Source organism: Oncorhynchus masou, chromosome 24, assembly GCF_036934945.1.
Source record: "Oncorhynchus masou masou isolate Uvic2021 chromosome 24, UVic_Omas_1.1, whole genome shotgun sequence".
Classification (NCBI taxonomy): domain Eukaryota; kingdom Metazoa; phylum Chordata; class Actinopteri; order Salmoniformes; family Salmonidae; genus Oncorhynchus; species Oncorhynchus masou.
Window position 1 is genome coordinate 83,228,499 of NC_088235.1, and position 15,090 is coordinate 83,243,588.

Genomic DNA, 15,090 nt, shown 5'->3' on the forward strand with positions numbered 1-15,090 from the left:
TGTTGCAGATAGATGAATGCGATTGAATGAACATGAACAAACCTCCATGCATATTCAATGTTATTTATATATGATTTATGAGATTTTATATCAGAATATTTTCTACCAGCAATGCATTTATTTATTTGAAACTGTTCCATGAAAAATTTAAAAAATAGGAAAATCTAAACTGTCACGCAGATTGGTAGAAATGGTAAGGTAAATTGGCACTCCACATGAAAAAGGTTGCCGACCCCTGAGGTGCGTTCAACAAGGGAGATTGTTCACAAATGCTGGCTAACATTAGCTAACATATTTCATTTGTTTTGTTAGCCGCAACCGTTAGCTAACAGTCTGAGAAGGTAGAAGGCGAGCTATACACTTCTCCAGACAACGCTTGGCATTGCACATGGGGATCTTAGGCTTGTGTGCGGCTGCTCTAGCAGAGCAGAAATGTGACACGGTGTTGGAAAGGTGGCATCCTATGACGGTGCCATGTTGAAAGTCACTGAGATATTCAGTAAGGTCATTCTACTGCCAATGTTTGTCTCTGGAGATTGCATGGCTGTGTGCTCAATTTTTATACACCTGTCAGCAACGGGTGTGGCTGAAAATAGTAAAATCCACTCATTTGAAGGGGTGTCATATATACACACAAGTATGTGTGCATCTATTCTCATGCTGTATGTGTGTGTTTGTCCACAGCTTGGCTTGGAGCGCTACCATGGGGTTGGCATTCTGGGCTTTAACTCTGCTGAGTGGTTCATTTCTGACATTGCTGCCATTTTGGCTGGGTGAGTCCCTCTACTCCTGTTTCGGGTGGGGGGGGTCTGACACACTCCCTGTTACTTACACTAGCCCCGTCATGTAAGTATGTGTGATGTGCAGAAGGGTTCCCGCTCACTGATATACTGTAGGCCCCATCTAGATTGTGTAAGCATCTTATGACTACAACCAAAGACATGATGAGATATGACATATGAGCCAGTCAGAGCAGCATAGTGTATGACCTTGAAGTCAGCATGTAGCCTGTTGCACACATTAAAACAGTTTGATAGATCGCTGAGGTATGCCAAACACAATGACTACTCTGTTCTTGCTTTTCAGTTGTATCAGCAAATAGCTATAATCAGAAACCAAAACTCTGTAGAGCATGATCAGAAATCCAAACTCCATACTGTATGTCAAAACAAATGAAAGTTCATTTAGAGCTTGGAGTGTTTCCCACTGTCAGAACTGGTTATGTGAGAACATATGCCATGTGTAATTGGCAGAGATAAGTTAGACTTACAATAACTTACTGTTCTGGGTGGATCAATGCCTCACCTGTTGCATTCTTCTTTCATGGTGATCATAACTTTCTGAAATACATTCTTACTTAGCAGAGTTGCCAAACCTGTCTGTAGGAAATTAATATTTTTTGAGTTTGATGGAACATAAAGGCAACATAACTCGCTGTACTGTTTTCTCTTGTGTTGCCAGTGGGTTTGCAGTGGGCATCTACACCACAAACTCCCCAGATGCTTGCCAGTATGTAGCAGAGAACTGCAAGGCCAACATCATTGTGGTGGAGAATCACAAGCAGCTGCAGAAGATCCTACAGGTAAGCCTAGAGGATGGCAAGGATGTAAGGTGATTTGATTTATTAATTCTTTAGGGATACCTTTTACGTTTTAGTGTATTCCACCACTGTGGAATCTGACGCAGATATCTAAAATGAGGGTCTTTCCTCCAGGTTCAAGACAAGCTGCCACACTTGAAAGCCATTATCCAGTACAAAGATGCACTTAAAGAGAAGAGACCAAACCTCTACACGGTATGAATGGAGTGTCAACTATTTAGATTTAATTTGAACAACCGAACACAGCCTCCTTCTGTGTCTTTTTTAGAAGTGTTCATAGCACAGTACGTTTTCTGCAGGTTCGTTTCCCCCCCACTCTATCCTGAATGTGTCTGTCCTGTATTGTCTGCACAGTGGACTGAGTTTATGGAGCTGGGCCGTGATGATCCCGACACAAAGCTGGATGATATCATCACTATCCAGAAGCCCAACCAGTGCTGCACACTGATCTATACTTCAGGTACCACAGGCCAGCCCAAAGGAGTGATGCTCAGCCACGACAATGTGAGTGACACTGACTACAAACACCCACCACTAACACTAGTCTTTGGTTGCATATTTGGTTTCCCACGGCCAGTGTAAAGATATCAGAGTGCTATACTTAAGCAATAATATACCATGGCTAAGGGCTGTTCTTAAGCGCGACGCAACCCGGAGTGCCTGGATATACAGCCCTTAGCCATGTTATATTGGCCATATACCACAAACCCCCGTGGAGCCTTATTGCTATTATAAACTGGTTACCAACATAATTAGAGCAGTAAAACTGTTGTTATACACTTGTATACGGTCTGATATACCACAGCTGTCAGCCAATCAGCATTCAGGGCTCTACCACCCAGTTTATAATATCCTTTAAAGGTTGCTTATCAAGATGTAGCCTCGCATCTATTCAAACTCCCCTTTTGGTCTGAGTTTACCTGCTAATGACCTGTATTGTACTTGACCGTCTCTCCCTCTGCAGCTGACATGGACAGCGTTCGCAGTAGGCCGCTATGTCCGGCTGGCAGAAGCCACCAAGTCTCAGGAGATTGTGGTCAGCTACCTGCCCCTCAGCCACATCGCTGCTCAGATGGTGGACATCTGGGTCACCATGAAGGTCGGAGGGGCAACATACTTCGCCCAGCCAGACGCACTGAAGGTGAGGTCTATTCTCATTTATGAGAATCCCAAGAGGACGTTTTTCTGTTTTTTTCCATCTCACTGAGAAGACTGTTATTCAGTCCCTTACATCACCTTGTCCTCATCTTCGATAAACCTAGTGTGTAATCCAGTTAAGGGAGGAGGATTAAGACCAGACTTTTTTGACAAGTTAAAATTGATACCCTGTCCTCACACAAGACAACTCTGTTTCCCCATTGATCAGGTCATTAGTGTTTCTGCGTTCTGTGAAAAGGCTTTTCACAAAAGAAGTGCCAGCTTTGCACGTTGCAATTGCAAACTCTTTTGAACAGTTCTGTGATTCTCAGGAGCTGAACTGTCTTTCTCAATATGCTAGTGTCTGTGTGTGCGGAGTATCACTGTCACACGTACTTTGTGCCCTTTAGTGTGTGTATATGTTGTGACTGAGCTCCGTTCCTGTCTGTTCTCAGGGCTCCCTGGTTAACACAATGAGAGAGGTGCGTCCCACAGCCTTTATGGGCGTACCACGTGTCTGGGAGAAGATGCAGGAGAAGATGAAGTCCGTCGGGGCCAAGTCGTCCACCGTGCGCAGAAAGGTGGCAGTCTGGGCCAAAGGAGTGGGTCTGCAGACCAACCTCAGCAAGATGAACCAGTATGTGTTATACAGTGCCTTGCGAAAGTATTCGGCCCCCTTGAACTTTGCGACCTTTTGCCACATTTCAGGCTTCAAACATAAAGATATAAAACTGTATTTTTTTGTGAAGAATCAACAACAAGTGGGACACAATCATGAAGAACGAACGACATTTATTGGATATTTCAAACTTTTTTAACAAATCAAAAACTGAAAATTGGGCGTGCAAAATTATTCAGCCCCCTTAAGTTTAAGTTAATACTTTGTAGCGCCACCTTTTGCTGCGATTACAGCTGTAAGTCGCTTGGGGTATGTCTCTATCAGTTTTGCACATCGAGAGACTGAAAATTTTTCCCATTCCTCCTTGCAAAACAGCTCGAGCTCAGTGAGGTTGGATGGAGAGCATTTGTGAACAGCAGTTTTCAGTTCTTTCCACAGATTCTCGATTGGATTCAGGTCTGGACTTTGACTTGGCCATTCTAACACCTGGATATGTTTATTTTTTAACCATTCCATTGTAGATTTTGCTTTATGTTTTGGATCATTGTCTTGTTGGAAGACAAATCTTCGTCCCAGTCTCAGGTCTTTTACAGACTCCATCAGGTTTTCTTCCAGAATGGTCCTGTATTTGGCTCCATCCATGTTCCCATCAATTTTAACCATCTTCCCTGTCCCTGCTGAAGAAAAGCAGGCCCAATCCATGATGCTGCCACCACCATGTTTGACAGTGGGTATGGTGTGTTCAGGGTTATGGGCTGTGTTGCTTTTACGCCAAACATAACATTTTGCATTGTTGCCAAAAAGTTCAATTTTGGTTTCATCTGACCAGAGCACCTTCCACATGTTTGGTGTGTCTCCCAGGTGGCTTGTGGCAAACTTTAAACAACACTTTTTATGGATATCTTTAAGAAATGGCTTTCTTCTTGCCACTTCCATAAAGGCCAGATTTGTGCAATATACGACTGATTGTTGTCCTATGGACAGAGTCTCCCACCTCAGCTGTAGATCTCTGCAGTTCATCCAGAGTGATCAAGGGCCTCTTGGCTGCATCTCTGATCAGTCTTCTCCTTGCATGAGCTGAAAGTGTAGAGGGACGGCCAGGTCTTGGTAGATTTGCAGTGGTCTGATACTCCTTCCATTTCAATATTATCGCTTGCACAGTGCTCCTTGGGATGTTTAAAGCTTGGGAAATCTTTTTGTATCCAAATCCGGCTTCTTCACAACAGTATCTCGGACGTGCCTGGTGTGTTCCTTGTTCTTCATGATGCTCTCTGCGCTTTTAACGGACCTCTGAGACTATCACAGTGCAGCTGCATTTATACGGAGACTTGATTACACACAGGTGGATTGTATTTATCATCATTAGTCATTTAGGTCAACATTGGATCATTCAGAGGTCCTCACTGAACTTCTGGAGAGAGTTTGCTGCACTGAAAGTAAAGGGGCTGAATAATTTTGCACGCCCAATTTTTCAGTTTTTGATTTGTTAAAAAAGTTTGAAATATCCAATAAATGTCGTTCCACTTCATGATTCTGTCCCACTTGTTGTTGATTCTTCACAAAAAAAATACAGTTTTATATCTTTGTTTGAAGCCTGAAATGTGGCAAAAGGTCGCAAAGTTCAAGGGGGCCGAATACTTTCGCAAGGCACTGTACATGGGCGGGGCGGATCTGTATCACCACCTCTGTGGTTCTGACTTTGCAGCGATTTCCCTCAAGGCGAATACTACTTTGTCACAAAGATGACAGAACAGGATCATTAGTTGTCTTGCCCACACATAGTATAATAATGCTAGCACAGTATGTACAGTAGTGAACTATAGCCTGGGGTACGAAGAGAGACATGTTCTGATGTTGTATTAAACTCCTGCTTCCTCTTCTGCCTGCTCAGGAATGGAGCTATGGCGAGGACGCCCATAAACTACCGCTTGGCCAAGAAGCTGGTGTTCAAGAAGGTCCGTAAGGCTCTGGGTCTGGACCGCTGCACCAAGTGTTACACAGGCGCCGCCCCCATCACCAAGGATACCCTGGAGTTCTTCCTCAGCCTGGACATCCCAGTGTACGAGCTGTACGGAATGAGTGAGAGCACTGGACCTCACACCATCTCTCTGCCCGACGCATTCCGCCTCACCAGGTAACTATACCCTCCACATACACCTAAACACACAAGGCCTGAAATGACATACTACAGCTTTTAGAACATATTTTTGTTGTATATGCTTTGTTGGTGATTAAGATCTGGAAAGTTAGTGATTTATGTCTTGTCTCCCTAGCGTTGGGAAGTTGATCCCTGGTTGTGAGACTAAGATTAACAATCCTGACGAGGAGGGCAACGGGGAGATCTGCTTCTGGGGACGCCACGTCTTCATGGGCTACCTAAACCAGGCCGACAAGACCGAGGACGCCCTGGACACTGAGGGCTGGCTGCATTCTGGAGACCTGGGCAAACACGACGACAACGGCTTCCTCTTCATCACTGGACGCATCAAAGGTACAGTCTTCTCTACACACTCTATAACCCCATCTGTAAAATACCCCCAACCCTATCCCAGTCATCATAACCCAGCTTTAAATGGAATAGACTGATGTTTTATTAAAGCCTCAGTCCACAGAAGATGGCATTTTATTGTCTGGCTCCACATAAAGAAACTTTCCTAAATAAAACTTGCATTTCAATGTGTGTCCAGAGCTGATCATCACAGCGGGTGGAGAGAACATCCCTCCAGTGCCAATCGAGGATGCTGTGAAGGAGGCTGTGCCGCTGGTTAGCAACGCCATGCTCATTGGAGACAAGAGGAAGTTCCTCGCCATTCTGCTCACCATTAAGGTATGAACTGTTGGCTACAGTACTGTTTTATAGTTTTATTTTACCAGGTAAGTTGACTAGGAACATATTGTCATTTAAAGCAATGACCTGGGGAATAGTTACAGGGGGGGATGAATGAGCCATTTGGAATTGTTTGTGTGTCGGTGTGAAACCAAATCCTCATGCCAACCAAGTCCCCATGCCAATATGGCCTATCTCAAAGGTCATATTTCAAGTTCTGACAAAACATCTTCTTCAGAACAGGGATGATATGTTGTGTATCATGGCTATCTATTACAGCCACTTTTAGAGTATCTAGTAGTTGAGAAATACCATGTGTAATCAGATGCAGCCTGCATTAGAGATTGCACAGTGCTGTATAAACTCCTCATCACTGCTCCTTATCATGTCATCACCAGATGGGGCAAGGTCATAGTGGGTTATTCACAATTCTTCTTTATTGTAAGTTATACGACTTCTGCCTAACCACTGCCACCTGGTGGACATTTTAGCAAACTGCAAGTCTTTATGTTATCATTGTCAGTTCATAGGATTCATTGACAAAAGATAAATTATTCATGTGCAAAACTTCTAAGAAAATGTTTTTTTTGTTTCAGGACTCCTTCCCGAATAAAACATCTGTCTCTTTACCCCTCAGTGCCAGGTGAACGGAGACACTGGTGCTCCTGAAGATGAGCTGATGCCCGAGGCCATAGAGCTGTGCCGGAAGCTGGGCAGCAACGCCATGCGAGTCTCAGATATCGCCGGTGGGCGTGACCCAGTCATCCATGCCGCTATCCAGGAGGGTATCAACCGTGTCAACGAGAAAGCCACCTCCAACGCCCAGCGCATCCAGAAGTGGACCATCCTAAACCAGGACTTCTCCATCCCTGGGGGAGAGCTGGGTGAGCGGGGCGGGGAGCAGCCTGGGCGGGGGCCCTGGGTAGGACGGTGTGCATGTCTGTTTAATGCCATGTTCTTCTCTTCTGGTCCTGAAGGACTGCAGTATGTAGTTTTTTCCCAGGTCACTATATAAGCTAGACTCAAGTTTCCATAATGTTGCCTCATTTCCATTAATTTCAATAGAATTGTTTTTGTTTGACCTTTCTGTCTACGACAGACCATGTCGTCTCTGTAGTTTTCACCACCTATCCAGTGGCGGGTGTTGACGAGCATAACAGCAGGATTTATATAGCCGACTGTCTCGTTCTCTCTCTCAGGCCCCACTATGAAGCTGAAGAGGCCGGTGGTCATGAAGATGTACAAAGAGCAAGTAGAGAATTTCTACAAGGAGGTGGTGACCCCAAGCACCCCTGATAACTCCATGCCCCCCAAATAGGCATGGGACAAAAATACCCCTGCAGAGCAATTCAGAGAAACACTACAAAGGACATGCAGACAGAACAGTCTTAGACAACCACTCCTTGTTCCTGTTTCTCTCCTGTGAACATTTTTTGCTAGCTTCCTCCTTTCATTATTGGGTTTTGTTTACATTTGTGGGTGTTGTAAAGAAAAAATATATAAGGAAAACATCCATGAGAAGCCATTGTAAGCCTTTTTTTAAAGATGAGTTGTTGATATGCTGATTTCAACTATTTATTTTGTATTATTGTGATGAAGAACAATACTATATGATAGATGAAGTACAGTTGTATGTGATGAGGCTTTGTGAATTTACTGTGATACTTGCAAATAAATTGCATAGAATCCAAAAGGGTCATAGGTCATGGTAGTAGAATTTTGGGGGAAAGTGTTACTATTTTTCTTTTTGCCAAAGTCAGAAATTACTTGGACCAAATACACACATTTGGATGATAAATAATTATTACATCCAGTGATCCCTGGTCTGGATTAAAAATAAAAGATATGAAGTAAAATGACAGGGAAAGAAAACACTGAACTTATCATTGTCTTATTTATTATTGTATTGTTTTTCTCTGTCTGGTTTGAGTTTTGATGAAAGTGCGTCTATTGTGCAGTAGCTCCTAAATCGTGCAGTTCTGCAATAAATACACAAGACAAGCCCTGGGACGACCAATGAAAATTAAGTTGAAGATTTAGTTGATTCCTTGGCGCCATAAGCACATGGCACAATGTTGAGCTTCTGCACCTACCTTATCTGAGAGTGAGCATCCAGATCTTTATGCCACAGAACCATATCATTCAAGCCATATTAGTTTAGTCATGTTTTATATCCAATGAGTTTTACGGACTCTGATCGTCTGTGTGACACAGCCTACGCAATTGCCTGGTCTTGTTGGGATGTTTTGTAACGATTGTGTAAAATTGCTGTGACCATTTAAATACTGTAAATATGTTTTGCTTACATTTCCTCTTCTCTGGTCTTTATCAGAGAACGTGTTAGTCTACAGATCATCAGTCTTGTCTTGAAGTGTGAGAGAGCCACCACTTTCCTCATGCATACCAGCACAACGCAGACGCGTGTGATGAGGAAAGATTTTGGTTCTTGCACCACTGAATGTCTTTCTGAAAACCGGTTCATTATGTTTTCTGGGGTAACTAATCTAAACGAGAATTGAATAGCATTTCAAAATAAGCAGTCATCCTGAAACATTACATCTTACCTAAGACAGGTGTGGACTGGTGTTCACTCTTATTACATTGCAAATACTCTCCCTAAACACACATATATGCATGCTGAGTGGAATTGTGAAAACCATGTATCTCTGCTACCTGCTGTACATGTTAGGAGAACTTGGACTTCTGTGTCTTATTGCTGGTTGTGAATTTTGGCCATTTGTCAAACCTTTGAGTCAGTACTTGCAAAACATCGTAGTAGGAAGAAATGAGTTTGATTTGTGATTAAGACTTTGGCTTCCAGTACCTTTTGAACATTTCTTTTGATGAAATACTTGGAATTTGAACAGATGTTTAAAACAAAGTCATGTAATACTAATGAAATCCAAAGATCCCATTTTTAAACAATTGCCACTAACATGCCATTGTCTCAGATGAAAGTGAGTAGGTCAAGCCCCTTGCAGTTTGCAGAGATGTTAGAGTGCTTCCATATTCAGAGAGAAGCTCAACTGGAGACCCATGTTGATGTTCAGGAAGACCTGTAAATAAACTATTAGCTTACCAAGAGTGACCTTGTATTGTTTGTTGAATGAAGTTGTGTACAGAATCAAACATTACAGAAAATGAAGGTGAATCAGTATTTTATTTTCCCAACTGATTTTTGCCTTCCTGCAGAATTCACTGGTGTCAGATTTCTGTTGATGCTTGTAGTGGAATAAAAGAAACACTGAAGAGCGTTAGCTAATGCAACTATCCCGTCGAAGCTCCATACCAAGGAAGCCCCATGCAAATGCAAAGTTACCTTCCTAACACCAGGAGGACTTTGAGCTGTTGGAAAATGTTTTTTTTTACATGCAAATCAAATGCATACAAGACAGTTCATGACTGTCAACTAAAGACACATTATACCGGTTTTACCTGCGTCTCAAGTTTAAGCGCTTTTCTCGTATTGGGTGGGGAAGACACCGGAGTATTCCGTATATGACCTAGCTGGGAAATAAGTTATTCATTCTAATATCAAGAGTAGTTATTTTTACATAATCTTCAATTAGATGGTAGCTATAAAATTAGTTTCAGATAGAAACACACAGTAAAGCATGAATGCATGTATAAACCTTATCAAAACCTTTTGAACTCTGCAGTGCCTGATTCACCCCACAATCTGCTCAACATGACTGACCTCCACCCCTTCCAACAGAGCCCATCAAACTGGTCAACTAAGAGCCACAAACACAGACAGTACTCAATTACTTTAATATGATTTCAAAATAAAAAATAACAGTTCTCCTTATTACAACTTGCATTATATGGCCACATGGTGGCATCGTATGCCAAGTTTAAAATACAACATTTTGTTGTTCAGCCCAAGGTAGCATTAACCAAATAAATGGAACACATTTTAGCCGCCCCAAGCAAACCCTCCCTTGATAAATAAATACAGCCAACCCCATCCCCGACACATGACAACCATTGACACAGGAACCGGCTCTCCGCACATGCCCCCCCGACATTCCTAACAGCATCAGGAGAAGGAACAGTCACCATTTGCTGCTTTTGTCTTTCTATATTGTTAAAATCCACAGTAGATGGTCTACCTTTGCTTAATCACACACTCTACCGGCCAAAAGTTTTAGATTTTCTTTGACTATTTTCTACATTGTAGAATAATAGTGAAGATATCACAACGATGAAATAACACATATGGAATCATGTAGCAACCAAGGAAGTGTTAAACAAATCAAAATATGCTTTATAGTTGAGATTCTTCAAAGTAGTCACCCTTTGCCTTGATGACAGCTTTGCACACTCTTGGCATTCTCTCAACCAGCTTCATGAGGTAGTCACCTAGAATGCATTTCAATTAACAGGTGTGCCTTGTTATAAGTTCATTTGTGGAATTTCTTTCCTTCTTAATGCGTTTGATCCAATCAGTTGTGTTGTGATAAAGTAGGGGCGGTATACAGAACATAGCGCTATTTGGTAAAAGACCAAGTTCATATTATGGCAAGAACAGCTCAAATAAGCAAAGAAAAAAACAGTCCATCATAATTTTAAGACAGGAAGGTCAGTCACTAAGGAACATTTCAAAAACTTTGAAAGTTTCTTCAAGTGTAGTCGCAAGAACCATCAAGCGCTATGATGAAACTGGCTCTCATGAGGACCACCACAGGAATGGAAGACCCAGAGTTACCTCTGCTGCAGAGGATATGTTCATTAGAGTTACCAGCCTCAAATTGCAGCCCAAATAAATACTTCACAGAGTTCAAGTAACAGACATCTCAACATCAACTGTTCAGAGGAGACTGTGTGAATCAGACCTTCATGGTCTAATTGCTGCAAAGAAACCACTACTAAAGGACACCAATAAGAAGAAGAGACTTGGCTTGGGACAAGAAACACAAGCAATGGACATCAGACCAGTGGAAATCTGTCCTTTGGTCTAGAGGCCAAATGGGAGCTTGTTGGTCCCAACCGCCGTGTCTTGTGAGATGCAGAGTAGGTGAACGAATGATCTCTGCATGTATGGTTCCCACCGTGAAGCATGGAGGAAGAGGTGTGATGGTGCTTTGCTGGTGACACGGTCTGTCATTTATTTAGAATTCAAGGCTCACTTAACCAGCATGCAACCACATCATTCTGCAGCGATATATTCCATCCCATCTGATTTGGGCTTCGTGGGACTATCATTTGTTTTTCAATAGGACAATGACCCAACACACCTCCAGGTTGTGTAAGGGCTATTTTACCAAGGAGAGTGGTGGAGTGCTGCATCAGATGACCTGGCCTCCACAATCCCCCAGGCCTCAACCAAATTGAGATGGTTTGGGATGAGTCGAACCAGAGTGAAGGAAAAGCAGCCAACAAGTGCTCAGCATGTGGGAACTCCTTCAAGACTGTTGGAAAACCATTCCAGGTGAAGCTGGTTGAGAGAATGCCAAGAGTGTGCAAAGCTGTCATTGAGGCAAAGGGTGGCTAAGTGTTTAAAACTTTTTTGGTTACTACATGACTCCATGTGTGTTTTTTCATAGTTTTGATGTCTTCACTATTATTCTACAATGTAGAAAATAGTCAAAATAATAAATCCTTAATGAGTAGGTGTTTTAAAACTTTTGACTGGTAGTGTATATTGATATAGATTCAATTGAAATGCTTCCTTCCACCGTAGTATCTTTTCCTATGGTGTTATTGTTTAAAAGTTTAAGGGATCACACTTGGGATAAAAATACGATAAATATTGAACCAAAGAGAGGGTGACAGTCTGTGCCTGGGCTTCGTAACCATGCCTCATAGAGTACGGACAAATAGAACACTGCCTCATACTTTGAGTTAAAAATACTCAAATTATAATAGGACATAAAAATACTTCTTCTCACTGAAAAGTCCACCTTTTCCTCCTTGATAAACGTATACTGGATGATATAGACTTGGTGAGCTCGTACATCAAACATATTCCCAACACCTGTTCCGTGGTGTCCAACTGCAACAACTATGATACACAATACAACATTCAGGGAAGTTCTCCATGGCGCAACATTAGGCCTAAAAGAACAGAATTGACAGCATGTTTCTGTAGGTATAATAACACACGCCAACACAAATAAAAACTATTAAATCATTTTAAAAAAGGTTGGCAAAAAAATCTGTTGTATTGCATGTAAATATTGTATAAAATTCTTAAAAATACAGTTTAGATAATTACTTAAGTACTGAAGTCACCACAGCCAAAAGTGCAGAGGTACATAAATAAAAGATTGACTGTTGGTCGACGGTTGGTGGGGCTTCTCTATGGAAGAGCTGCACAGAGCTGCCTGCCACTCAACCCTTCAGGCCCTCATATTCACACACACGAGGACAAGAACGTTCCTCTCGCTTGAGACACACACAACCCATCCCCACTCACACAGTTGCAAAGTACATCTTTTAAAAATCACTGGCAGGGATGTTGACATAGGCACAGCCAGACAAATAAAGGGGTGGTGGACAGAGCAGAGTGGATGCAGAGAGGAACTTAAGGCGGTTGCTGTTTCACTCTCGAACAGATCCACACATTCAGACCTCAACACCCTCACAGAGGAGAAGAAGGGCCAGAGAATTGTGTGTGCACTTTGCAGGCCTAGGACACAGAACGGACACAACTATTAAAGCTATTATCATCAAAATAAATACAGCTGTTCACTAGGTGAAACAGAAGGAAAGTGAGGGGGAGCACCCGAAGAGAAAACTTTACCGTTAGTCTGAGTGTGAAACCACAGTGGACGTGAAGGCTAGAGGAGCCCCAGTAAGAGAAACATGACTGACTGACTGAGGCCTGGTCTGGCACTGACCCTATCCATAGAAAACTAAACCTCAGGCACAAACACAATATCAGCTATACAACCATTCATATTAGGATCTGGAGAGAAACCAGGCAAAGTACCACTGCTGATGAACAGATGAGTCTTAGGATTTCTGGAAGGCTTGTGTTCCTAATAATAGCAGAGATAGATCACTGGAAGTAGCCTCCAATTTGCAGAGAAACCCCACTGGGAGGATCAACTGATTTTAAGAGAGGGCACTTATGACAAACGGAATTTCAGGCTTCCCAATTAACACTTAGTCAGGAGAGGGACTTTGCTCTTTAACCAGTGTCAGTGGACCCTCACACTGGCCAACGCATAAAGGCACTGAGAGGATAATAAGTTTTGTTTCTAGCCCTAGAAAATGAGCAGTAATACATTCATAGCTCACAGGTATCTGAATCGCAATCCCCAAAATACTCCAAACCTATCAGTACAAGTTTGGAGGAGGAGGGGGTCTATGGCTACGGCTTTTTTTACCCCCCCCCCCCACACACACACACACACACACACACACTTAAAAGGCCATTCAGAAGTGATCCTCCACAGCTATTTCCCCTAGCTGTTGAGCCCTTTCATGCACATTGAGATGGAAGGAGGGAGGGACGTTTGAACTGAAACTGACAATAGATGAACCCCATCCAGAACACTACCACCAATAGATGAACCCCATCCAGAACACTACCACCAATAGATGAACCCCATCCAGAACACTACCACCAATAGATGAACCCCATCCAGAACACTACCACCAATAGATGAACCCCATCCAGAACACTACCACCAATAGATGAACCCCATCCAGAACACTACCACCAATAGGCACATACACAACTTAGTGCCTGTGTGTGTAGAGACACCCTGGCATGGGACCCAAATGCCTCTCACTGTGTGTGTGTGTGTGTGTGTGTGTAAGGGCTGTTGCTTGTGCTCAAGCTAGCTTAAAGAACACTGAAAAAGTGACTAACGAAAGACATCCCCCCCTAAAGCCTCTGAAATGCTCACACAGACACACTCTCACACACACACACACACACACGAATGCATGCATAGACAGGAATAATCCTATAGAGAAATTAACTCCAGCAGAGATGAGGGGGAGGGGAGGAGTGTTGTGCCGGGTAAGAGTGTGTGAGTGGGGAGGAAGGAGAGGAGCAGTATTGGGTTTGCAATGGCTAGAAGTGAGGCGAGAGGGGGAGGGAGAGGAGAGTGGTCGCATTCCACAGTTCTGCACACAGGCTGCTCTGCTGCTCTCCATAAGAAACATATATAATACATCTCTTGCCAGTCCCAGGCCAGCTCCCCTAGTCTGGTCCTCCAGTCCAGGTTAGAGGGACAGTGGCATAGCTGCTTTGACCTCATCCTCTCTCGTCCCTTGTCCTGTTCCTCCATTCTCCAGAAAATAGTGAAAGTGTGTGTTCTGTTGTTATTCTGTTTCTCTCTGTAGCTCTGCTACAGCTCCACCTCCCCAGTGGGGGTCCAGGGGCCGAGGAGAGACAGCAGCCCAGCACCGGCCCCGCCACGGTCCTCTGCGCTGCAGGCTTCCTGTCACGTGGCCGTGGTCTCCAGGCAGCTCTGCAGTTTGCGGACGGTCAACTCGTCTAGAGAGAACAGGTCAAAGTCAAAGGTGGTGTTGGTCACGTTGAAGTGGCCCGTCTCCTCAATCAGATTCACTATCTGGGGAAGAGAGGAGAAGGAGGGTAATACCCGGGCTTAGATGAACATCAAATCACATTGAACATACAAAATAGCGTGAACTGTGACATGATAAAGGTATGATAACAGAGGACTAAAAAGTTAGTTTTACAACACATGTATACGCCACACACTTACATATGTAAACATAACACAACCACACGCATACCTGCTGTAGGACGTTGCGCTCCCTCAGAGCCATTAGTCTGCGGTGGAGGTCCACCAGCTCCTCTGTGTAGGCCTGAAGAGGATAGTGGAGAACAGCTTAGTGAGTTGTTATTAAAACCGGTCCATTTAGTATGTGATTACTGATTAACCAGTGTTGTCCACTGCATCTATCTCAGTGAGTTGTACACCA

At 43.3% G+C, this 15,090-nt stretch overlaps 2 protein-coding genes across 5 annotated transcripts in view; one reads left to right on the top strand and one right to left on the bottom strand.

The window, feature by feature from the left end:
• acsbg2 (acyl-CoA synthetase bubblegum family member 2) overlaps positions 1–9,267 on the top strand; it is a 28,011-nt gene extending 18,744 nt beyond the window's left edge. For all 3 annotated transcript variants that reach the window (XM_064935281.1, XM_064935282.1, XM_064935280.1), the window contains exons 5-15: positions 685–773; positions 1,462–1,582; positions 1,715–1,795; positions 1,955–2,104; positions 2,565–2,741; positions 3,193–3,374; positions 5,248–5,490; positions 5,630–5,847; positions 6,044–6,183; positions 6,821–7,067; positions 7,383–9,267. In XM_064935281.1, coding sequence (XP_064791353.1) covers positions 685–773; positions 1,462–1,582; positions 1,715–1,795; positions 1,955–2,104; positions 2,565–2,741; positions 3,193–3,374; positions 5,248–5,490; positions 5,630–5,847; positions 6,044–6,183; positions 6,821–7,067; positions 7,383–7,501 — 1,767 coding nt within the window. In that variant the 3' untranslated portion in view covers positions 7,502–9,267. The remainder of the gene's footprint in view (positions 1–684; positions 774–1,461; positions 1,583–1,714; positions 1,796–1,954; positions 2,105–2,564; positions 2,742–3,192; positions 3,375–5,247; positions 5,491–5,629; positions 5,848–6,043; positions 6,184–6,820; positions 7,068–7,382) is intronic.
• Positions 9,268–9,935: 668 nt separating this feature from the next.
• Positions 9,936–15,090, bottom strand: part of LOC135512847 (protein ENL-like) — a 30,229-nt gene continuing 25,074 nt past the window's right edge. For both annotated transcript variants that reach the window (XM_064935284.1, XM_064935283.1), the window contains exons 10-11: positions 14,902–14,973; positions 9,936–14,714 (exon numbers count right to left, since the gene is read on the bottom strand). In XM_064935284.1, the coding sequence (XP_064791356.1) occupies positions 14,586–14,714; positions 14,902–14,973 (201 nt within the window). In that variant the 3' untranslated portion in view covers positions 9,936–14,585. The remainder of the gene's footprint in view (positions 14,715–14,901; positions 14,974–15,090) is intronic.